We start from the raw sequence: 24,710 nt of genomic DNA, 5'->3' as shown, positions 1-24,710 counted from the left end.
CCGAGCAGCGCAGGGCCGGCGGAGGGGTGGGCCCGGCGCCTGTGTGTGAGGGAAGTGCGGGGGGGGGGAGAAGCCGCGCCTTCCCGCCTCCGCCACCCTTCCTCCTCCTCCCGCCCGCCCTCTGTGTGAGGCGGGGAGCGGGGCCCCCTCTGAGGCTGAGGGGAGCCGGGGGTGTTTTGGTCCCCCCTGAAGCGTTTTGGGGTTGGCCGGAGGATGGCTGAGGGCAGGAGTCCTGCTTTTGTGTCTGGGGTTGAATGCCTGCGATGGCGCTTCCGTACAACACAGGTTGTCCAGGTGTTTCAGTAATTCAGTAATTCTTTTATGAATGTTTTCTTCGCACCCCCCCCGCCTCAGCCATCCCACCCCCTAAGCGTTGGAGTGGATGGGGTGAGGAAGGTTTGGTTGAAATAAAGAGTATGGAAAGTGGAATTGCTTTCCTGCTTTTCAGAGAAAAGGGTGTTGAGGTTTTGTTGGTGGTTTTTGTTGGGTTTGTTTTATTTTTTTCCTTTTTCTCCGCTGGATGGTTTATTTGTTAGCGACTTCTTGCAATCAGCAAGTTAATTACTTGGAGATTTGTGTATCAGAATATGCTGAGTAGTGCGCATGAAAGGACAGAAACGTGATAATAAATACTTATTTCTTTCTAAAGCTCCATGTTTTTTCATTGTGACTTGAGTTTTTTAGCCCTTTTGACACTTAAAAAAAAATAAAATGGTAACAGCTGCACATTATCAGGAAAAATATATGCAAATTAAGGACAGGAGTTGTGCTGTGTCCGAGTGGGTAAATACATTCTCCAAACCTGAACGAGGGAGGAACTGATAACCAATGGGTTAAGAAAGGTCACTGTTCATTAAAGTACATGGTCTAGAAAAGATGGTAAAAGCCCCTGAAATAGAAAATACTTAACTTAGAAGAACACCTCTCCAATGCGTAAGATGAGATTTTAGTGAGAGGTAGACTGAGACCGCAGTCTTGTACTCTTATTACTGAATGTAATTAATACAACAAATTAGAACTGCTCGCAAAACACCCTTGGTGGATCACAGTGAAATAAATGATAAATTGCTTGCATATGTCTTTGTGCCCAAAGTTTACAAAAGCTCAGTCAGAGTGGTTATAGTGGTTGAAAATTAAATTTTGTCTCATACTCAAGATAGGTTTGTATTTGTAAATAGCCTGTAGGTTAGCTCACAGCCTCTAACAGAGCTCGAGTATTTAATTTAAATTTCTTTAACATTTTAATGAAGTAATATCTCATTCCTGACAAGACCTATGTGTATGCTTACATTTATGCATAGCTTCATTGAAACCAATATAGCGTAAGCATATAATGTATTATTCAATGGGACTGTCCATATGCATATTTCTTTATTAAAAAGATGAAATCGATAAATTATAAAAGACATAGTTGAAATATTTGAGCCCCATCAGCCTTGTCATTAATGAAATTTAACCCAGCCCTTGCCTGCCTCTTGCAGTGTAGCTTGTTTTCTGCACGTAGCTGCACATATGCACAGTTTCTTACTAGTATAATTACCCTTCTGAAAAACACCTAAGAGTGAAGACCTGCCACCAGCAGGTTGCTAAAAGACAGCATTTTGTATAAAAGAGCATTATGAAAGAATAAACTAAGATCTACAGCTAAAGTATACAATCTGGAGTCTCTGGTGTGTGATTTGAAATTGGTTTGGTGGGGTTTTTTTCCAAGCTGTTCCCACTCAAAGGCTCTCTTCATTGGTGCTGTGTTCTCCACGCTGTCCACCACAGAGCTTGGGACACCTGACATGCACCATCCGGGTCACCCTTTAATCGCCTGGAGATCCCCCACACGCTCCTCATTTTACAGAAGAAAATGTGAGCTGGCAAAATGGAGACACCTCCCCTGGAACAGAGCCAAGGTGGCTTGTGCCAATTTGGGAAAACCCGTGTTGTCCCTGTCTTTAATAATGGGCAGAGGTGAGGGATGCCTGACTAGTGCCTCATCTCGGCTTTGCTTCTGCCACTTTTGCTGTAGTGTGGACAGAGCTTTGTTAGATTTGAAGGGAAATTGTTAGCTGTTTCTGCCAGGAACCCCGTTGCTCCCAGCGTGACACTAATGAGGCAAGTGCCTTTGGAGATTCTGCTTCAGAACTCGGAAGTAAATATGAGTTTGATAAAAACACAGGTGTGCTATCATCAGCGAATTATCATAAATTACCTACATGAGCAGCGCTCAGAGTAAGCACCTGTAGTTATTTAAAATGAATATATAAACTCATCATTTAAATAACCACAGATTTGTATTTAAACGATAGCGATCAATCCACCAAAGCTCTAAGTAAGCTTAAAGAAGTGATAGTCTAAGAGGAGATGGGGGCTCATCTTTTCTGGAAGAAACAAACTGCAGAGGATGGATTAATTAATGTAGAAATAAATTTGGGAGCAGGAGGCTGCAGAGATGACCAGCAATAGTTGTGGCTCTCAGCCCCAGCAGTGCCATAATCAAGCCCCCATGATCACCAAGTGCCGGAGCGGTGCTTCCTTTGCTAAGAAATGAAGAGCATCAGAAAGCAGCAGCAGGCGGTGGTTTTCCTGTTTCTCTCAGCTCCCACAGCCAGACGAGGGGGTGAGAGGTTCTTGGCCTTTCTCTACGGCCGATGCAGCCTCTCTTCGCTGGGGCCAGGGCTGGGTGCAGGTGGCCAGGTTCATGGGAGGGCTGCACGTGTAGGGTCTATGATGGCCTTCATGATAGTTGCAGGCTCCTGGTTTCTGTGCCCTCAAATGTGTTCCTGTATTCTTGCATACACGAGTCCATCTGGACTTTTGCCATGTCCAGGTCGCAGAACCCTACTGATTCCCAGAATATTCAAGAGTTCACCATGTGAGTGTTTTCTGCGCTGCAGAAATGTGTGAAACTCAACGGGAGGATCCGCAGATCCAGAGCAAGGTCACTTCAAGTGTTTTTATGGCCCTTCAGTGGATGTGTCGGAAAACTCTCCTGAATACGTGTGAACAGGCAAACAAAGGCAAACACGTTGACATTTTCTTAATGGAAGGGAATGTTAAAATGTCAATGAAAATGTCACACTTAGATTCCCATCGTGACCACTTGAAGTAAATTCAGGGCCATTTAATGGAGTTTTATTCTACTGTTGAAGGCAAACACACACACACACAACTGTTTAAACAATTTTTTGAACAATTCAGAGCAAATGCTGCTCATCGGTGTGGCAGGAGGAAAGCAAGATAAGGCAGCATGTGTTTAAAGGTGTATTCTTGCTGCTCATTTGGTGACTGGCTTTAAGGAGGACAGGATAAAACTGAATGGGATTTGTTTTGTTTAAATCTTTAAATGACAGCTGGGTATCTCAGAGAATGAAATATTTGGCACCAGGGTACGTGCTCTGCCAATGCTCTGAGTGAGCATCCTGATAGTGTCCTTTCCTATGTGCGTTAATACACGTAGGGAATAACAGCTCTAGCACTGGGTGAAATGTTAATTCTTCGTTTGCAAATGTATGCCAGAACTAGAAATAACACAAATTATGTGAATACCTGTCTACTTGCTATGCAAATACCTCTTAATTTAAAAAATTGTCCATGAACTTTGGACTAATTTGTTGTACAATGGACTTACTTTACAAGGGGCTTTGGAGGAACTTGCCTTACAAATTTGAGCTTGCTTTTGAGTCTTGCAGAGCCACTGCTGGCTAATTACTTTTGATCATTCTTAATCCATACTATGTTTGAACAAGTAACTATGATATAATAGGATTTTAGTCTGGAAGAGCCCTGTATAACTTTTCAGATGAAATGTACATGTTTTTACTTATAAATGCTCAGAGGGACTGACTCAGGAGACTAATGATGGGTAATGTTTCACCTCAGAGCCAGTAGTTTGTTGTGGAGGTGATGGTTATTACAAATGATCTTCTTTCCCTTTGTTCTGTGAAATGGCAGCACTGCTGTATACCAGAGGCGATCCCTCTTGCTAGTCTGCCTGTGCAGCTTTTTCTCTTTTTCTTTTCTCTTTTTCTCTTTCTCTTTTTCTTTTTCTCTTTCTTTATTTCCCCTACTGTATATTCTCTTCTTATTGCCATTGAATCTGTGTGCTAATTGCTTGTAAGGATGGAACCTTCTGTTGCTGTAGTCCAGACTATAGGTTTCCATATGTATTTATGAAAACATTTTTAAAATCAAACTAATCTTTTGATGGGGCTGTCACGGAAAGCTCCCAGTTCTCAGAATCCTTTCAATTTGATTCCCAAGATCCATTTTTTTTTTGAGTTAACAGCATGCCTCTTCTGTATTTTCTTTAAAAGCTACTTGCTCGACTTGAGGGCAGAAGTTCTCTGAAGAATCTTGAACCTTATCTGTTTGCTGAGGAAGGATCTCCTGTTCATGGTAAAAATTTGTCTTTATCCCACTTATGGAAAAACGTTAATCTAAATTCTCAGAGCAGTATGACAGAGATAAGCATACAAGTAGATCTTTTCCCCCTGGATTCAGAATTTTAATTGTTGATTTAGTTTTTTGCAAACCAGATGAAATGGAAAAATGCAAAGTTACCATTCCAATAGGTCCATGTCTTATTTGGATGTGTGTTCTCATTATTCAGTCTTAAATCCCTGTTGAAGACCTGCCTCTCTATTTGTCATGAACTTGACTTTTAGTAGGTCACTGTGGAATACTGTAATATGTTGCCCATGAAGTCCGTACTGAACAGCTCTTAATCTAAAATGCTATGATTAAAGCCATGCAAAGACCTAAATTATTCTTCTTCCTGACAGTATTTGAAACAAACAAACATATATATGAAGTTTCATTAAACTGTCCAAACTTTACATCATAGTTAAGTGTTCATAACGTGTATGTCAGGGTACTATAAAATAGGAACAGGTAATATAGGTACTGCTGTGATATTCTAGTCACTGCTTCTAATTATGATGGACTTGCATATTTAAGAATACATAAGCATATTAATTACATACCATTTAAGCTCTTCTGGAATGGAGCAAAAGTGACATGAGCTTTAAATAATCTTCCACTATTGCCAGTCATATTTCTCCTGTGCCACTGGTATGAAGGTGTGGGTGTCAGTATAAAGCTCTGATGTTCAGCAGTGGTATGACAGCCAACATTAACTTGGAATAAATATTAGGCCTTTCTGCTTCACTTATGCATGGTACAAATATTAGTGACAGCTTCTGCGCAGTATTGTAAATTACTAGTCCAGGAACTTCAAGGTATCTGAGGATGTGAAACCTGCAGAGCTGTTGCCGAGTGTTCTAATAGCCTGTTTGTAACTGCAGTGTCAGGAAATAGTTTAACCAACTTTTGCTACTGTAATGATTACAGACAAAACTTAAGGCTCTTCTCATTCAAAAGATAATACGGAACTGATGGGCCGGGACTGAGCACAATGTTTCAGTTAAAAATATATTAGTGTTACATAAATATTTAAGTTTATTGAACATCATTTAGTTTCTCCTGTGTTGCCATTGCATTGGACTATTGTATTCTTTAGTCTGACTGTAGAGGCCAGTTCAAGCTACCGTGAGCCAAGCAATGTCTCAGATGACTCCTTAAAGTGTACTTCTTGAATTTGTCAGTGCTGAATTTCATATAAAATCATTCTGCTCACCCATGTTGATCTGTTAAATCTTCACAGTTTCAAGTTTTAACCCAATTAGTTTGTCTTCTACACGTTTTGCCAAACTAATGGAATATTCATCTGCCGCTATTTTTAGCATTGGGCAATGCCAATTCTAATAGGAAAATTTCCCATTAACTTTCTTCCATGTTAAAGTGTCGGTTCCTAATCTGCCTCTCAGACTGTTTCCATCCTGTAACAGTATCTCTTTACTAATCCTCCTTTTATAGTATTTTGACATTAATGGATGATGCTAGTACTGATCACTAAGTTTATTCCATGACCTATTGTGATGGTATCAAAGGCTTCTTGAAAACATTGCTGGCCACACTTCCTCCTCTGCTGTGTCATGGTTTGTCCTCTCTGATCCAGAAGGATGAATTTCCCCTCTTATCTTACTCTAACAGCCTGGTGGCTAATTTAATAAAACCCTACATTTATAGATGTTGCTATAAATGGGTTCTGTTTTGCACCCGTTCTTCTTGTGGGCAGCCTCTTTGATAATCATGAAGGCACAGAAATCCCCGGCTCCCTTGAGGTTTTCTTACAGTCCAAGCTGTTACTCTTTTCAGAGTAACTCAAGTATTTTGGTCGAACTACAACCCGGGTGTGTATCTTGCTCAGCAATTTTGAACAAACCTTGAAGGGTGTCTTGCCGTTGAAATGTATGAACCACCACAAAAACTCCTAAGAATGAGTCTTCATTCAACATGGAATTGTTACTGAAATAAATTTGTTAGTTCTGCCAATAAAAGCTCATCCAATGTTATTCTGTGCATTACAGCTCCCTTATGTAAAGTTTTATAGGAGGTAACACGCAGACATCCTGATAAAATATCTTCAAACAGATAGTCAAGCATTTATTTCAATTTATTTGTATCATTACCAAACAGTAACTCAGACCTGCCCACTGCTGCTTCTGAGTGGCCATGCAGAGTGCTGTTTTTTCTAAAACAAGTCATATTTTTCTGTAAAGGTTGGTGAAGCAATCTGTATTGCATAGTGGCCCAATTCTGGATTCAGAAATGCCAGTCAGGGTGGCAGACTTCTTGTGCCAAAGCCAGTGGCACAGAGAAGATATGCTGTGTTCCTCATCAAGAGCTGCTTTACGCAATTATCACAGAATCATAGAATGGTTAGAGTTCGAAAGGACTTTAAAGATCATCTAGTTCCAACCCCCTGCCATGGGCAGGGACACCTCCCACCAGACCAGGTCACTCAAAGCCCCATCCAGCCTGGTCTTGAACACCTCCAGGGATGGGGCCTCCACAGCTTCCCTGGGCAACCTGATCCAGTGTCTCACCACCCTCACAGGAAAGAATTTCTTTCTAGTATCTAATGTAAATCTCCCCTCTTTCAGTTTAAAACCAATACACCTTGTCCCATCACTTCACTCCCTCATAAAGAGTCCCTCCCCATCTCTCCTGTAGCCTCCTTCAGACACTGGAAGGCCGTTAGAAGGTTTCCCTGGAGCCTTCCCTTCTCCAGGCTGAACAATCCCAACTCTCTCAGCCTTTCTTCACAGGAGAGGTCCTCCAGCCCTCTGATCATTTTTGTGGCCCTCTGCTAGATGCACTCCAACAGGTCCATGTCCTTCCTGTGTTGAGGACTCCAAAGCTGTTCTAAAATATTCCAATAGACTTGAAATATGAGGGAATGACCTACCCTGCACGTTTAGGGGGAGTTTTTCCAAGCTGGTATCTCATCCTAACAGGGTGTGGTTATGTCCCTGGCACCGTAAATGTGACAGCAGAGCAGCTGCTGGCTGCAAGTGGCAAAGTTGGACATTGCAACCTCTGAACAGGAAGAGAAAATGAAGATATATGTCATAGGAAGCGCAGTCGTCTTTCGTCTCAAAAGTGGGAAGAGCCATTCACAACAGAGAGCTAAGGGTTTGGCAGGCAATAAAGCATTTTAATAAATTTCAAACATTCAAAAATTCGGGAAAATGGAATTGTAGTTGTGGAGCAGCAGGAATTTCATTATGGAGAGTCGGGCAGTCCAAGTGTTGCTGAAATGGATAGAATTGTCACATCAGGTGTAAATTGCTTTCAAGGCTTGCAATGGGTGAAGTAAGAGCTTAGTTTCTTCCCCACCACCCTCCCCCCCAATCCCAAGCCACATCTTGACATTATATGCACTTATGAACAAGGACATCCTCTGGAAGTTGAGTAATGACTTGAAAAACCCTGTTAACTCAGGCAGGCACAAACACGTTTAAGTAAAGTTGCAATTAATTCTCTACTCTCGCATCCCCCCTATGAAAAGCTGTTATGCCATTTGCACTTGGCAAGGCCATAGAAATCTCTCACCTTCCTGCAGTTACAGTTGTATGATTCTCCTTACTGCATGGCTTTACCCTCCTGCCTAAAATCCAAAATGTCATAAATAAATGATCCAGTTTCTGAAATAAGAAATTTATAAAGAGCAATTAATAAATTAACCTTTTTTAGAGTCTTGTTCTGATACAAGACATAGGACGACTTCGGAAAAGATTTTGGAGTATCTTGCATTCACATCCAACAAAAGATCTGGTTTCCTAGAAAAGCTTAATGCTTTTTTTAATTAACATTTTAAATTTATGTGATACGTATTTTCTTGACCCACGTGGATCAGGCAGTTGGGCTGTGTCTGTTCATGAACTTAGATCTTTTGCCTCAGCCAGTCACGTCATTGCCTGTAGTTCAAGGCATCTGTGAGTCCCCCTTGTCAAAAGAAGCAGTTTTGTGCAATGATCATCACAGAAGAATATAAGTGCTAAATAAATACGTTGGTGTGCTCTTTACTGGTCACAGATTCCTGTTGGTGTCTTGTGACACGTGCAGATATTGAACAAGCATATAGCAGACATGAAATGCTGAGGGACAGTCTGTGCTATCAAAACAGGTGTGCCAACATGATTTGGACCTCTAATATATCAACTTTTTGTTTGTTTCTTTTGCTTGTCCTCTACTTTTTTATTATTAATTTTGTGCAGAGTGTAAATAGATGGTTTCTCAGCCACTTTTGTGTAGCAGCTTCCTTTTCAGCCTTCATCTACCTGTAATGATAGATGAAATCCAGTTGCCAATGTTTTACTGATATCGATGTCCTAGATGCTATTGGCAGGGGTTTTTTTCAACCTTTGTTTTCAGTTGATTTTCTTCACTTTAGAGGCCTTTCTTGAAAATTGAAATTTCTCTTGGTAGGTGCTAATCCGGATTTAAACAATTTTATGAATATCAAGCTTTAAAAAATGCATTTTCCAGTTACTGGAATAGTGAATATTGGTTCAGTAAACACTGAAAACTGTGCTGTAAATTCCCTTACCTGACAGCTTGCTGCTTTGTTTTTGAACAGGAGATGTCATTGAATTCCACGGTGCAGAAGGAACAGGAAAAACAGAAATGCTTTATCACCTAATAGCCCGCTGCATCATCCCAAAATCAGGGGGAGGACTGGAAGTAGAAGTCATGTTTGTTGATACAGACTACCATTTTGATATGCTTCGTCTCGTTACCATTCTCGAGAGCAGATTGGTGCAAAGGACAGAAGAAATGATAAAGCAATGCCTGGGAAGGCTTTTTCTTGTGAACTGCAATAGTAGCACCCAGTTACTTCTCACTCTCTACTCTTTAGAAAACATGTTTTGTACTCACCCCTCTCTCTGCCTTTTGATTTTAGATAGTCTGTCAGCTTTTTACTGGATAGACAGAAGCAATGGAGGCGAGAGTCTTAACTTGCAGGAGATGAATCTGAAGAAATGCGCCAACTTTCTTGAAAAGCTTGTGAGGGAGCATCACTTGGTCCTCTTTGCAACAACACAGACACTTATGCAGAAATCTACAAACTCTGCAGAAAGCTTTTTTCCTTCAAAACTCCAGCCTGAAGCTGATACAGACTATAGACCTTATCTTTGTAAATCATGGCAACAAATGGTAACCCACAGGATATTTTTCTCTAAGCAATGCAGTTCTGGCAACAGCAAAGGTTTTACAGTCGTTTCTTGCCACCTCAAAAGAAACCATGTAGTAAAACGTTCATTTAGTGTTGCAGAATGTGGAGTTCAGTTTTAACTTCAGTTCCTTTTTTAAAAGTATAGCAAATCCTGGTGCCTAAGGCCTGATTAGATCTAAGTGGTTTTTAGTACCTTTTAAACAAGTTGGTTGTTGCTGGGTGATTCAGAATTTTTGTCACCATTTTATTAAAATTGAGTGAAAGGCAGGAAATGGTAAAATTTTTGAACTACTGGAGATGTTCAGTCCAAACTAGCGAAGAATGTTGAAATTACTTGTTTCTGCTTAATGCATAAAGAGATTAAATCAAGAAAATTAGAACCCGAGACATTTAAACTCCTAATATCGTTCAGTCATCTAACCTATGTGATAGGCAGCCAAATGCACTGATTTCATTTCTGGGTCTTAACTGCTTTCCACTCCTCCTCTTCCAAGCTACAGAAATAGGAACCTGCTTGTCCGTGGGGGAGACTGCAAAAAGGCGAGTGTTTGCTCTTTATGAATATTGGTCTTGGTTTATTCCCAGTAGCCCAAGGCACATGAAATGCATTTGCGACTTTGCCTGAAGAAGAGGATTCATTTTCACAGCCTGTTAAGTAGTGGTGATCCTGACCACACTTCTCCAAGCTTGTGGCCTCTCTTGGAGAAAGAAGAAGTGCAGGTGTTTCGACCCTTAGAAACAACTAAGTTTGAAGAATCTACAGCTGTTGCAGGAACAGAGGCCTGATTTCCATAACTGAAGGAAAACTAAAGCCCCAGCTCTGGGTACCCGTGAGTTTGTGCCACATGCAGCAAGCAGTTTAGTCTTTGAAAATAATGGATTGTTTTGGGTGTGGGGGATTGTTTTTTGTTGTTTTTTTTTAAGATGTATGCACAGACATAATTTTTTCTCTTCCCTCCCTCATTCTTCCCTCCCACTTCTTTCCCTTCCCCCACTCTCTCTAAGAAATCCAGGAATGCCATGCCTCTGGTCTTTACCAATATGTATTTGCCACATGTAGAACATTTGTGTGCAGGATTTGGCATGCAATGTGTTGCAATTCTGGCAAAGAAGATTCAGAACTTATGGGAAATGCCCTACAGTTCTGGCAAAGAATTCCATATTATTTATTAACCTAGAGTGCCCTTTGAAAGCTTCAAAGTGCTTTACAAGAAAGAAAATTGCACACAGTACATTCTTTAATACAAAAACTTACATTAGCTTACAAATTTAAATTACTCAAACAAGGGGAAAATATTTCTCACAGCAATATTCGTTCAGTCATGTTGCACAGCATGTTTTATAGTTTAGATTGAACAGATTATTAACAAAAATGCATATTAAGAAGAAGTATCTAGCACAGTATCTTTTTGAGGAAGATGCCTAAAAAACTCTATTGTGAGATATTTACTTTTTAATTTCCTGCCTCCTGAAGCCAGCTTTTTTTAGCTGAATGTCTATCTGGATCCCCAGCAGTGTATAGTTTGGTGCATGCACCCAGATTTCTCTATATAGTCCTAGTAGCGCGTCTGTACTGTTGTCTACAGAATTAGGCTGGGTTTTTGCAAAGATGCCGAGTGTCCTCCTTCTAAGAGCAGCCAGGACCAGTGGTTTGGGGAGGAAAGTGAGAATTATCAGCTTTCGCCGCAGCACGGGGCTCGGGGAGCTCCTGAGCAGAGCCTGCGGGCAGACTGGTCTTTGATGGCCGTTGGTCAGACCTATCCTCCGTGGGTTCATCCAATCCATTTTTAACTTACCCTCTTGGGTCCCTCCCTGTCTTTTCACGATGAGTTCAGTTTAATTAGTCTTTCTGTGGGAAAACTTGGGGTTTTTTCCCCTCTCATTTTAAACCTGCCGTCTGATCGCTTCTTCGTGCTTTCAGTTCTTTTACTGTGGCTCATGAGCAAACTTTGCCTTTTCAACATCTCCGCAGAGGTGATGATTGTACAGACTGACATTTCATTTCTGCTTTCTCTTTTATCACCACCAATATTTGTTTTATTTCAGAATGTGCATAAGTACCCAAATAGATGAAAACCAGACAACTTAACCATTCAGCCTAGACTGGACCCAAGTTAGATGGTTTAACATGAATAGATGCTTCCACTGGGAATTATGATAAAGGACATACTTGCATTTTTTGGTAAAACAACTAGGAAGATTCAAGTAGAACTACAGGACTTTTAAATGTGAAAATTATAGGATTACATAATTTCTACTACAAAAAAAGAAAGCAGTCCCTTTTTCTATCAGAGAATACAGCTCCACTGAAGATAAACTGCTTTGTAAAATCATACTTGCTAAAAAGTCTGTTTGAGAAAAAACAATGGAAATGGTCTGGCATTCCCGTCTGGAAAAAAAAAAAGCTTTTATATTATTCACAATGTAGTTTTATCTTTTGCATTCTACTATAAAATAAATGCCTAAATTGAAATGAAGCCAAAGTTCTAATTGATCAAAAAGAGCACCTCAGGAGATTTTGAAATTTCCCCGTTTTATTTTTGCTTTGAATGCAGACAGATTTTTTTTTTTTAATTCTCTGGTAATTGTAATATTCCTGCTCTGCACATTTGTTTGAGATGTACAGCGAGCCCGGCTTCCAGAGATGCTGAGCGTCTGCGTATCCCTGCGAGTCTGCGGGAGGGAGAGGCCGTACGCACTCTGGGAGAGCACTGACCTTATCCTCTGCCAAAATTATGCCGTTTGGAAAAACGAACCTTGAGGATACAAGTCGAAGAAAGATGCGGCAATGAAGAACCTGGGAAGCAGCAATTTTGTTTGTACCTTAATTACCTGTTGGTATTAAAAATGCCTTTTACCATTTTTTCGGTGGAGTATTTTCTCCATTAAAACTACATAGAAGTTGTAGTTAGTGGAGAATGCAGGTTCTCCTCCTGAGCCAGGAACAGTGGATGAAACATAGCATTATATTTAGTATATAATATTAAATTTGAAGTCTCCTCTTTCACCTAGACCTAAGTTACCACCCAGTCTCCAGCCCACTCTCTAACCCGGAGCGACCGGTGCCGCCACAGCTCCGTCTCCCAGGGAGGAGGCCCCTCTGGGGTTAATAGCTCTGTGCTGCTGGAAATCAGCCCTGCAAAGAGAAGTGCCACTGCATATCATTACATACGGGGATAGATATATTCCTAAACTCTAATTTATCCATTCTTAGAAATTAAAATCCTTTCATGTCAGTTCTTCAGCTCAGTGTCGTATTATTAAGGCTTTTGTAGGCAGAGGAACTTTTTACATTCTTCACAATTTTTGTTTGTTGCTTCATGTGCAACAATGAATTAAAGCAGCAAGCTTGAAATAGAGGAACCAGCTCACCCTTTTTTCCCCATCCTTTTTATAATGAGAGAGCTTTTTAGCAAGAACAAATGAAGGTATTTTTCAGGTTTTATATTTATTTTTAAATAAACCGGTATTTCTATGGACAACTGGAAAGAAAATGTCATTTCTATACTCTGCAAAAAGTTTTTTGTATTCCTAGACTTTTTAATATAGCAAATAAAATACAAATAACACTTTCCTTGCTTTAAATTTCTACTTGCACATAAAATTCAAGTTTCCTTCTTCTTACATAACTGATGCCAGCCAGTTCATTTTCCATAGAGTTTGGAAGTGGCAGAAGATAAAGGTTCCCGTGTGGAAACATACCTGCAGTTGTGTTTTTACTGGAGAGTACTGGCCGCAGGCAGAAGGCAGTACTGTTTTGGTGGATACTGGACATGACTTTTGGACCGTGTCCTGGTGGGGAACGTGACACTGCAGTTATTTTCTGTGGCTGCTCTAATAATTGTCTCTGGAACCTCTTTATTCAAATGCATTTTTGATATGCAAATATCATACTGGGGCAACGGGCAACATCATTTTGCTATCAGCAAGCCTTATGCCAAACTTAATGCCCACCTCAGGAGCCAGCCACGCCAGGCCACCCAGCTAGAGCTTGTGTAGGAATCTGCAGTGAATGCTCACCTGCCTAAAGGCTGCAGACACTTTCAATGTTCAAACAACCCCAGAATAGCACAGGAGTTGTGCGTTTTGTAAAGAAGGGGAAATGCTGGAAGAGCTTGGAAGCTTTTGGCAGTGGAAAAAACTTTCAGGCAGGGGAAGGAGCAGACAGTGCATCTGCACGATCTTCTGGATAGAGAACTCGGATGCCCTGCAGCAGCCTCTGAAATTAGAGGTCTTGCCATCCCTCTGCGTGGAAGAAGACGGCAGGACAGCACTGAGCTATGAATAACGTGCAGTACGACAAAAGGATTCTTGAACTGCTAACGAAGATGTCTAGCATGGTAATGCTTTCAAATATAAAGCTGGCCATAATTGACCTGCAGGTTCTTCCCACCAAGGGACGAAGCTGGTGATGGTTTCCACTCCATAGATGCCGTATAGCTTATTTATAATGAAGATGTAAAACCCTGCTCCTCTGGACCCAGGAGGAATTAAATGTAAAAACAGACTCCTCTTTTTTTTTAAAGATTTTTTTTTTCCCCTGCAGCTCTAGGCATCTTCCCAGCAGTCAGCACTTAGCTCCAAAAGCACTCACAGCTTTCTGTGTCAGGACTGTGCTTTACTGGAAGTGGATAGTTTTCTCCTTTGCTGAGAGTTTATGCACATACACTCTTTGTTACCAACACAGACTGGGATACCCAGATATAAAAGATTGAAGCCGTGTGATGCATCGGTGTGACTGGTAAATAGCTTTGGAGACTTCATTCTGCCTGCAGTTCGGGAGTAATGTCACATTGGAGCAGATGATTTTGAAGAAATGTGGCTGTGACTTCCCTTGGGGAAAGTCTGGCAGCTTTCCCTCTGCTTTCCCACACTTGCTTTCCATCCTGTCGCTGTACCTGTGTGGGCCCTGGCGCTCGGGGATAGCGGTGACAAGATGTCACCTCCTTGCCAAATGCTGGTGAACAGCCACGTTCTGGATCTTGGCACTCTCATACTGCAGGAGTTGGCACAACCACTACGGTTTTTAATTTAAACCATTTGCCAGGATTCTTTCTCATACATCTAGCTGGGCCTGCGCTGAGGACCTCCCAGCCCTGTGGGGAGAGATGAAAGAGAAGGAGTCTCCATTTCTGAGTATAAGGGCAAGATTTTTAGACCATTGCGACAAAAAGAGGCCAAGCGAGGCCGTGAGGTTTCCTGGCAGTGGCAGGGAACATCAAGGCCTCAAAGGTGGCTGGGTGAAGATGGAGGGACACACTCTACATCACCCTCAGCAACTGTCCGTGTTACGGCGATGTGGATCGGATTTTTGTCTTGGGATGTATGTGTATTCTCAGCATAATGCTGAGAGAAGAGTGTGCTACAGTGGGCAGTACTGTCTCTGAAGCGCATCTCAAAAGCTCTGCTCAGATGCCATCACTGGCAGTTCTGTCTCCAGCCCAACATCTCCATGGTCTCCCAGCCTCAGCAGGTTCCCCACGTTGCTCCTGTCAGAGCTCCTTCCAGCTGGAGGCGGGACACAGTTCAACCTCCTTCTGGCAAGTGGGAGGCTGGTGGGAGGCCACGCTGTCCCCATGGCTGCTGAGCAGTCCTGCCCCATGGTGGGGAGCTTACGCTTATGAGGTCATGACTGAACTTTCCCTCGTCCCTTATTTTAACACCTTACCTTTGTGGTTCTGCAGTGAGCACTGCCACTGTCTGCACTTGGATTACCATACGCATCAGTAGCACTTTTCTGACAATAACGTCACATTTTGTGAAATTATAAGGTCCTTGTATTTTCATCTATCAGAAAAAAAGAAAAAGATGCTATTAATACCATTTATGAATAGCCTCAGGAAATGATCTAGAGCAGTTGCACAGGCAACTGTGCCAGTAGAGCCAGGTACCTGAATAGCCCATGCAGTTAAAGGAAGGGACTCACCATCTTTGAACGCACCATGGGGGCATTCAAAATAGGGTTATTCTGCAATCCCGGTCACGACAAACCTTGCAGGCTGACGCTGCGCAGCCCTTCCCCTTGATTTATGTGGCCAGCACCCACACTCCGAGCACTTTAAGCCTGAAGTCCTCAGCTAAAGATGAAAACTTCAGCATCCCCATCCCTCAGAGCAGATGCACTGAAGTATTTGCGAGTGCAGTTGTCCTTTCCGTGGAAGTGTCCCATGGGACGCCATAAGCATCCTAACAACTGGCTGAACTTTCTCCTTGGCTCCCACAGGTGTGGTTAAGTGGAACAGCAGCCGGTTCTAGCCGGAGGCAGCGGGTCTCAGCTGTGTGGGGCCCTCAGCAAAGGCTTCATCTCCCACCATGTCCTCATCTCCCACCAAGGGAGTAAGTGGGACCTCCCTGGACTCAGAAGGTAAATCCTAATGCACTCCATTTTCTCCACGTTCGCCACAGCAACAAATTGGCTTCTCCCAGCAGTGGAAACAGGAATTTCTGACATTTCTTGAGTCTTTGCTGGTTGCAGATTGACTCACAGGGACGTCAGCAAACCACCCCAGTGACCGACCACCAGCAGCACAGCCCAAAGGAGTGTTTCACCCAGAGGCGCCTGCTGGGAGGTCCAGCACAGAGAGATGTTCCTCCTGGCTTGTCTCCTCTCTAGATCGCAATGCTCCAACGTGGTGGCAGGGACTCCAAACCACAGTCCCGCAGCACAGAAACCACCGAGTAAACCCCTTTCTCTCATATTGATCAAATTCCTCAGCTCCACACATGGCTCTGCTCTGGTGGGATCACGGGCCTGTGTTTTGCGTTGAACTCACTTTTGTTTTGTAAAGAAACTCAAGTGGTTTTGCTGCTCTGAATGAAGGACAGAGGTTGTATCTACCAGCTTTGGTGACATTTTCCCCAGGCCTAGGAGTACTGGCCATGAACTGAATGTTAACGAGTCACAGCAGCACAACAGAGGGTTGAGATTTCAAAACAGGCTTTTCTTTTTGTATTTGTTTGGGGTTTTATTGCTGCTACTAATATCTCTTCCAGGAAACAAGATTTCCCAATACTTCCTTTTCTGGGAAGTCATATAATGTGTGTGGTATCCTACCCACAGGAGAATTGAGAGGCAAAAGGCAAGGAAGGGACAGAGTCTCTGGGTTTATTTTCTGGACTGAAGCCATCCTCCAGCTTGGGCTGCGCATTACACGGCAGTGTTCTTCCACTGGTGGGTTGATCAAAGCTATCTATCTCGGGCAAATGGGAGAAGCAAGAGGCAGTACCAGAAGACAGTGCAAGCGGAGCTACAGTCAGAGAGGTATTTAAATAAACGCACTGGATATAAAGAGAACAGAATTCTGCAGCGTCTGAAAGGCAAGAGTGAAACTTTGAACTATTCCTTCTGAATTTGCACTTTTACATACACAGCACGGCCAAGGTACAGCCTGAAGATGGAAATGTGCAGACAGGGAACACCGAGGCTGATTTTCTAGATCTTTTGGTCCCACAACCTGTTTTCTCCAGGAGCAAGGTCTAGCTTCTAGGAAGATAAAGGTAACACAAATGAAGGCGCTTTCTGTTAGGACAAGAAATCACCAAATACCAGTGTTAAAGTCCAAAATGTGCTGAGTTCCCAGTATTTAGAATTGGTGGCTGTCTAATCTCTGCTCTGGAGGATTCCAGTGTCACTGTTGTCCTGCCATTTATTTGAAGCTAAAACCATTGTTCTTGGGAATCAGGTAGGTTTTCAGACTCTCTTTCCAAAAACCATTCAGCATAATTATGGGGTAGAACGTACTAAAACTAAAATGTTAATTTCAGTCCCCTGACTGAAACAGGGTTTGCTGCCTCTAGGATTCTTGTGACCAACACCACCACACAGACAGGACAGGCGGCGTTTCAGCTTGCAAAGCCATGGTGATACAGAACAGAACATGCACAGGGGATGGAGAAACCTTTAGCTCCATCAAGTTTAATGACAACTGAAAGCAAAGTATGTCTCCCATCCCAGATTTCCTCCCTGTCTGCAGCAGCGTGCCAAAGCTCAGAGCGGTCCCACTGTAAACCACAATAAATACAAGTAGAGACTGGAGCCTCATCTCGTTGTGGACTTGCCTTGTTTCCCCACAGGTCTTCTCCCTATTCCATTGGTTCTGATACTCTGGTAATCCTGGGTCTGGTGACATCAGGTTTTGAATGCAGAAGAGAGGTCAGAGGGTTGTCTTGATACAAAGAACCAAACTGGCCCCAATCCTGTGCAACTGTATAAAAGCCTCAAGTGCTCCTGAATAAGGAGCTGCCTTTTTTGTAGACTTCTAGCTGATGGCCTTGTTCAAGTATCCATTTTTAATGCATGAAAAGAAACATAGAAGACAGTTGAGAAGGCAGCTTGCCAAAACTTCTGGCACCAAACAGCGAAGCTTAAAGGTCTGGTTTAAGATGATTTAGCAAACACAAGTCTAAAAGGCTTGAGTATAGTGCAGCTTTGCAAGAACAAGTGGCCTTCAGCCACAAAATGGATTCCATAGTGCTGTAGGCTGGGTCCATGTTCATTTCCAGCCACTAGGTCAAGTCACAGTATTGTTTATTTTCTGGCATTTTGTGTAGTTAACATTCACAGAGCCCATGGTAACCCCAGAGCAACCTATAGATTTAAATGCCAATATGTACAGCATAAGCTAAACAATAAACCTATCAAAAAAAAAACCCAGAATGAAACAATGAGAAGAAGCAGATACAGACAGTAAAAATGGAAACATTTCCCCTATGAATATTAAAAAATAATAATAATTAGAGGCTAATAACTAATAGAAGAAGTCTTACTTGTCCAGAGAGGCTTCTCCTTAAATGGTAACTTGTTACTTATCACCAGACTCTGGATATCTTGGCTGCAACAGACTGTCTAAGCAATGTAGATCTTGTCTGTATTTATCAATTCTCATTGTCTGGCCCTAATGACGTTGTTTAAGTTTGACTTTGCACAGAAGCCCCAACAGAAATGCAGTAGAATATGCTGCTCGGTTGGCAGAACTTGGGGTTGTCAATGCAGTGAAAGGATCTCAGCTGCCCAACCCAAGTTAAAGTTGCCTCCTGCCAATCCACCACGTTAATTCCAGTAAATTGCTTAATTAATGTAGCGAATGCAAACTGTACTCTAGTCTGCACTACAGGTAGCTAGAAACACCCTATTGTACAGAAGCAACAATGCCTTGTTCTTTAACAATGTGGCCTAGATTTTATCTACTCCAAAGAGCTCCAATGTGCACACCCCTTGTAAATTTTCCCATTTCCTTGTCCAGAAAGTATTTCTGGTTAACTATTTTGGTACTCTCATTTATATTCCCTATTTCTAGAAAGGCTCATGCATATGTTTAATGCATGAATGGTTCTGGGGAAGTCAACGGGAAAATTTATATCTTTAAAGTTAAGGGTGTGCATACATCTTCACAAAGTCAGACTGGACTTTGCGTCTGTACCTAAAGCTTTTCTCCAGCTGTGTCCGCCAGAAGAACATACATACCTGAACCAGATTTCTAACAGCAGACAGTTATTCCTCCAGCTGGAAACTCCAAATCCACCACTGGCTGTACAATCATCTCATACAGCTGTCTTCCTTTTTCCTACTTCTTTCCCAAAATACTCAGAACATGGGGCATTAAAAAATTGTTGTGGTGGTGAGGAGAGCACCTGGAGACACAGAGCCAGTTGATGATAGTGGAGAAGGCAGGCTGGGCTGGCAGTTGCTGTCGTCTCACATCGTGATTCAGGGGCCTGTCACGGTGCCCACAGGGTCACTGTGCAGAGGCCAGTGTCCCATCACCAGGCTGTGGTGACCCACACTCACTTCCACCTTGTTCTGGGTCAAAATCTATCATCTAAACATCTTCTCTTGCCAGTCCCCTCTACTCCTTATGCCCTGGTCACTTGTAGCCCTTTCCCACCAAAGACATCAGTCAGCATGTTGATGGCTTAGCACTGCACTACTCTTCTTGGGATAAATGTTACATCCAGGAAAAAAAAAAAACCTAAGAAAATATAATAATCTGTGCCAGGGAAAAAAGTAGCTGCATTTTTCTTGTCTCAGTTTCATTCTCTCTACGGCAAGGACGGGCCAGTCTAAGGCTCCACAGAGCAGGAAAGTGTGCTGAGTAGAGAAGCGTAACTGCTGCCTACGGGACGTAAAACCCTCAAGTAGAAACAGCATTTTTTTGCTCCGTGATTGCCTTCCCTCCCACTCTCACACAAGCCAAGAGGAGTCTCTTGTGGCTGCAGCTGGGGAATGGGAGAGGAGCACTGGGCTGCTCTTGGCTCAGCTGGGTTTTTTGTTTGTGTTGGACACATGGCGACACTCCCCTCCAGAGATCCAAGGTACTAAAAGCAATTTGTTTTCGTTTAAAGACACAAAAGGCAGTGCTTTCTCACCAGCACACCCACTGGGGAGGGCGGCCCTGCTGACAAAGCAGCCCTCTCTCCTTGAGCTTCAGCTTGGGTGCTGCAGGTCCCATCCCTCCCACCTGGATCTCGGGCACGTCAGGAGAGTATAAACACAAACTCCCCAACCTTGTGCTCTCGCGCCAGTGATGGTGCCAGTTTGGCAACTGCAACACCCAGATCTCAGCCTTATTGGGCCCTGTCAGAGCCACGTGGAGACAGAGATCTGCTTACGCAGCCCAACCTGCAAGACCGGTGCCTCAATTTGTCATGCTCGTATAATAAATCAATTTATTTCCCTTAACGAGGGGGTTAGTCAGCAAACTCTTACTCATGAGTTTCTCATGCAGCAAGTCACACTTCCCAGCAGCATCCGTGAGGATGCGGTTTGTGACCATGGCCCTACCTCTGCTTTAGGAGATGAGGCTGGTTTTCCTGAGATACCAATTCTCTTGTCTCTCCTCACAACCAGTAAAGACCTCATTTTTCTACTGGTGGTGAACAGCTGTTGGACACACGGTCTCCACCCCACCTACACCATGGTGTAGGAAGGGGCTGTTGTCCTCCAAGGAGTGGCCTGAGCTGGATGCGGGTGGCCGAGGAGCAGAGCTGCATTTCCCTCACAGCCCCTCTGCCACCCCCTGCATCCCGGGGCCTACACGGAGTGCCGGAGCACTCCGGGACGCTTTCCCACTGAGCCATGGGAGATCTCATCTGTCCCTCTGGGCAAACAGGTCCTTGTGGTGAGGTCTATCAGCCATGGCATCTCAGCGGGGCTGCGTGAGAGGGCGATGGCTGGTTATCAGCACCAGCAAAGGCACCACTGCGGCTCCTGCAGCCCCTCGGCCCTGCTCAAAGCACCGTGCTGAGGGGAGGGAGTTTGTGCCTGGTCCGGAGCGGGGCTCGGAGGGAGAGGACAGTGGTGGAGGTTCCCTCAACACTGCTCCTCCCAACCTCTGCCTGATCCACTGCAACATCTCTGGGCCCGTGTGCTCAGCCTGCCTCCTACAGCTGTGGGAGGACTTTCAGCTGAGGAATAATTTCTCAGAGGAAGTGTCTACCCATGAATTAATGTCTCCAAGAACTAATTATTGGGTAAACTGTATAAACAGTTTACTGGAGGCACTGGAGTGCCTCTTCAGTACTTGGCTTTTGGGTTCAAAACAGACCAAGCAGGCAAGAAGACTTTCAAAGGCTGGTCTGTCTGGGCAAGGGATGATGTAGGTGACTCAGTGGTTTTATCCCTCACAGCCTAAAAAGACAGCAAAGTCCATAGTGGTCATTTGGGGTGACAATTTATGGCTTATTAATTAAAAAAGGAAAAAAAAAAAACAAAAAACCCATTTCTAGGCCAGATCATAGATTCTAGGCTGCCATCCAATGTCAGGAAACGTTCCCCTCCCAGCGGGAGATCCAGGCTAAAAGGTTATTTAATACTTTCTGGTTGATTTTGTATTTGGAATAACTGCCTCAAATGATTGGTTTTGGCCTGAGAAACTGTTTGCTTACCTGGCACCTGAACTTCGGTGATAAACTTTAATGTTCTCATCTGAGTATTCCCACAGCACACAAAGGAGACTTCATGCAGTCCCGCTAGCTATAAATCTGACCATTTTAAAAAAAAAAAAATAATATCAAAATCAGATGTTGCTCATTATCTCTTCCAACTCCTATCTATCCGTCAACATCCAAAAGTTTTAAAAGCCCTGCTTAAGCATGTCTCCACTCCATTGATGGAACAGCCTTTAATATTTTATAGCTCTGACTTGCACTTCTAAAAGTACTAATTAATCTCACTAGATAAAAACTGGCACAAAATGGCACAAGTGAGAATAGCTCCATCCTTCCTCACAGCAACCCTCTGCCAGTTCGTCTTGGAGCATGTAATGATTTACTGTAATAGTTTTAGGCCCGTAATGGGGCCAATAACTGGCATCTGGAAGCCGTGAGGCTCTTTCCCAATGGATGCCATTCACATAGAGTTATTTAATTAATTAACAGCTCCACTAGCATAAGCCAGTAAAGGGTTCATTAAAGTTGGGGGTGGGTTTTTTTTGGTTGTTGTTTTTTTTTTTTTTTTAAATATCTTCCAAAGTAAGAACATATGCTGCACGCTGCTGTTCCCTGGGAGAGCGCTTAACGTTGCAACCTGTTTATCTTCTGACTGATTTCCGAATTCCACCTTAACCAGCTGCTGCTGGCTGGGCTGGGGGATGGAGGGGAGGAGCGGGCTGCCGGGCGCTCAGTGGGAGCAGAGCAATAACATCCCACCTGCCCGTCCAAATGGGCACCACGAGGTGCCAAAGCCCTGACACGGCTGCCGCCGCGCCGCTCCCAGACCTCACGCGCCACGTGCTCTCGCTTGCCCGCTTCTCTGCTGAAAGGAAAAACAAACAAACAAACAAACAAACAAAAGTAAGGAAAAAAAACCAATAATCAAGGTGTGGCGTTCATTTGGAATAAGCAAAATAATATCAGTGGGAAAACAAACCCCACCAGAGCCTGCAGGGAGTTGGTCGAGTTTGTAAGAAGCATTTGAGAGCCCACATGAAATGTGGAAAAGCCATCAGGGGCCGTCACGCCAGCAAAGAGGGGTTTGGTCTGGTTACGGTGCCAAGGGATTTTGCTTCCCGAAGGATGAGGATTCCTATCCCTGAGGTGCAATTAAATGCAAACCCGGGTGCTGGCCTGCAGCGGGGCGAAGGGCTCGTCCGTAATCCTCCCTCCTCCTGCAAGGACCTGAAGCAGGAGATGAGTGGCTTCCCTGGCCACCCGTGCAGCTGCGGCGTGGTGCCACGCAGCAGGCGTTGTCTAAGGGGCTGCCCCGTAAGGACCCAGCAGACATGGCACTGGAGAACCTCTGACCAGAGGGAAACGTCATTTAACAATAACTGTCTAAAGAGAGCACTGCTAACATGGTGTGGCACAGCGTTAGCTCCCCCGTGCTGTGTCAGGAGATACAGGACACGTCAAAAGTTCCACAACCCTGGATGCAGAACGCTTTTCTCTCCTCTGGCTGTAATGTGTCGTGTTGTCCCTCCTCCTGCTCTCCCTCCCAAAGCACAGCTTTCTGCCCACCAGGATTTCACCGTGGCGTGCAGCAAGGCTTTGGAAACCCAGCAGTGCCTTCAGCTGGTGCCTCATCCACCATGGATTGTCCAGGGGCTGTCAGACACCCAGGGAAAGGCCAGCCAGGTCTCAGTGTGATACCCTTGTGAGAGAGATGTCAGCTTTGCTTTGCCGACACGTCAGGTACGGATGAGTGAAGAGGCATCTTTTTAACTTTGACATTTCGTGTTCCTGCCTAGGTAGAGCCTCAGGCCTGACAAGCATGAAAAGTTCAGTGCCCAGCTCATTTCCAAGTCCATCTGGAGCTCTGAAACTGGTCTTCAGCCTAAATCGCTAAAGTGACCAGTCTGTCAGGGCTTCTGGGTCATGGCAAGACCTCGGTGGCAGTCCTCCTCCTTATAAGAGGTAATGGAAGTTGCTACTGCCCCACAGGCAAAGCAGGGACTGTAGAGGAGGTGGTTCCCACTTTTAGGCAGTTGTCCAATGCTAAGAGCACTCTCTGGAACACGCATCTCCCACCTTGGCAATACCTCACCACCTAAAATGCGCTCTCCTGGGCAGGAGGAGGGAGGGGGACTGTGCATTCGTCATGTCTGAAGGACCTGTAATTTGCACAAACTCTATTAGAAGTTCCCAAAGCAGAGACCAGAACTCAGGCTTCCTCCTCCCATGAAAGTTCTATAACCAATAGGCCAAGCAAGGTCACCTCAGCTAACTTCACATGTCAAGTAGCTAGATACCTAGATGTCTCCTCCAGGCAGCAGAGAAACAGGCATTTCCTGTCCTGAAAGGAGACGAATATCTCTCTTGAGTTCCTTTTCCTCTTCACTGACTGTACCTGGAGCCTGGGGTGACTAACAGACTCTTTGAAGTCCAGTTGTTCAATATCTAAATGAGGGCAGATGAGATCCCCCTCTCCTCCCTCCACCCCTTTCCCGTCTTCTCTTCCTATCTCAGTAAACTTCTCATGCTGCCGCAGCTCTAGGAGGAAGACCTGGGAGCACACAATTATCCTAATCCCCTGCAGGACAACCAAGAGTCAGGGGCTCACCATGGAGCTGTGGGCTCAAACCATCTCCAGAACTTCTCCTGTCACCCAGCGGGTGAGCAGAGGAGGTTAATGAGATACAGTTTCAATTCCCAGCTTATTTTAATAGACAAGACTGACCACTTCTTGGTTCTTCGCAACAGATGCTGTAGGTACCTATCTTCTGCAAAGAACTGTAAAAAAATTATTAATTCATATGGTAATTAATACCCCGTGGGTGCTCTGTACTTTTGTGGAAAGCAAAGCAGCTATAAACCCAGTTTAACTGGCTATTTTGTTTTGCTGATTTGTACTGCTCTAGTACCCCAATGAATATGCTCTTTAAATGGGATTTAGGCACAGTATTACTCATCTTCAAAATATTAGAAGTATTGCACAGTAGCCATGACTTCAGGTTTCTTGATTAGTGTTCATTTACAGATAAGTTACCTCAAAGTGGAATAAACGTTAAGCACATACATCTGAAATTTAAAGTAAAACACCTCTAACAGATTTTGCAACTCAATTAAAACCAAGCAGCAGAAAATCCCAAATGCTCATACCTGAAGTTAGACTTAAAAACCAAGCAGGTTATGATTAGAAAGTGCATTTTGTAACAAATATATTCCCTGGTAGATTTTATTTCATAAGAAAAAAGCCATGTTCCAT

The 24,710-nt window shown here is 43.7% G+C and overlaps 1 protein-coding gene across 1 annotated transcript in view; it reads left to right on the top strand.

Moving 5' to 3' along the window:
• The window catches only part of XRCC2 (X-ray repair complementing defective repair in Chinese hamster cells 2), a 15,013-nt gene extending 656 nt beyond the window's left edge, over nt 1-14,357 (top strand). Inside the window, exons 2-3 of the mRNA XM_014945124.1 lie at nt 4,305-4,386; nt 8,975-14,357. Of these exons, the coding sequence (XP_014800610.1) occupies nt 4,305-4,386; nt 8,975-9,690 (798 nt within the window). The 3' untranslated portion in view covers nt 9,691-14,357. The remainder of the gene's footprint in view (nt 1-4,304; nt 4,387-8,974) is intronic.
• Nucleotides 14,358-24,710: the final 10,353 nt, after the last annotated feature.

This window comes from Calidris pugnax, unplaced genomic scaffold (assembly GCF_001431845.1).
Source record: "Calidris pugnax isolate Ruff unplaced genomic scaffold, ASM143184v1 scaffold54, whole genome shotgun sequence".
Taxonomy (NCBI): domain Eukaryota; kingdom Metazoa; phylum Chordata; class Aves; order Charadriiformes; family Scolopacidae; genus Calidris; species Calidris pugnax.
The sequence above is the reverse complement of the archived record's forward strand: the minus strand, read 5'-3'. Positions and strand labels throughout refer to the sequence as shown.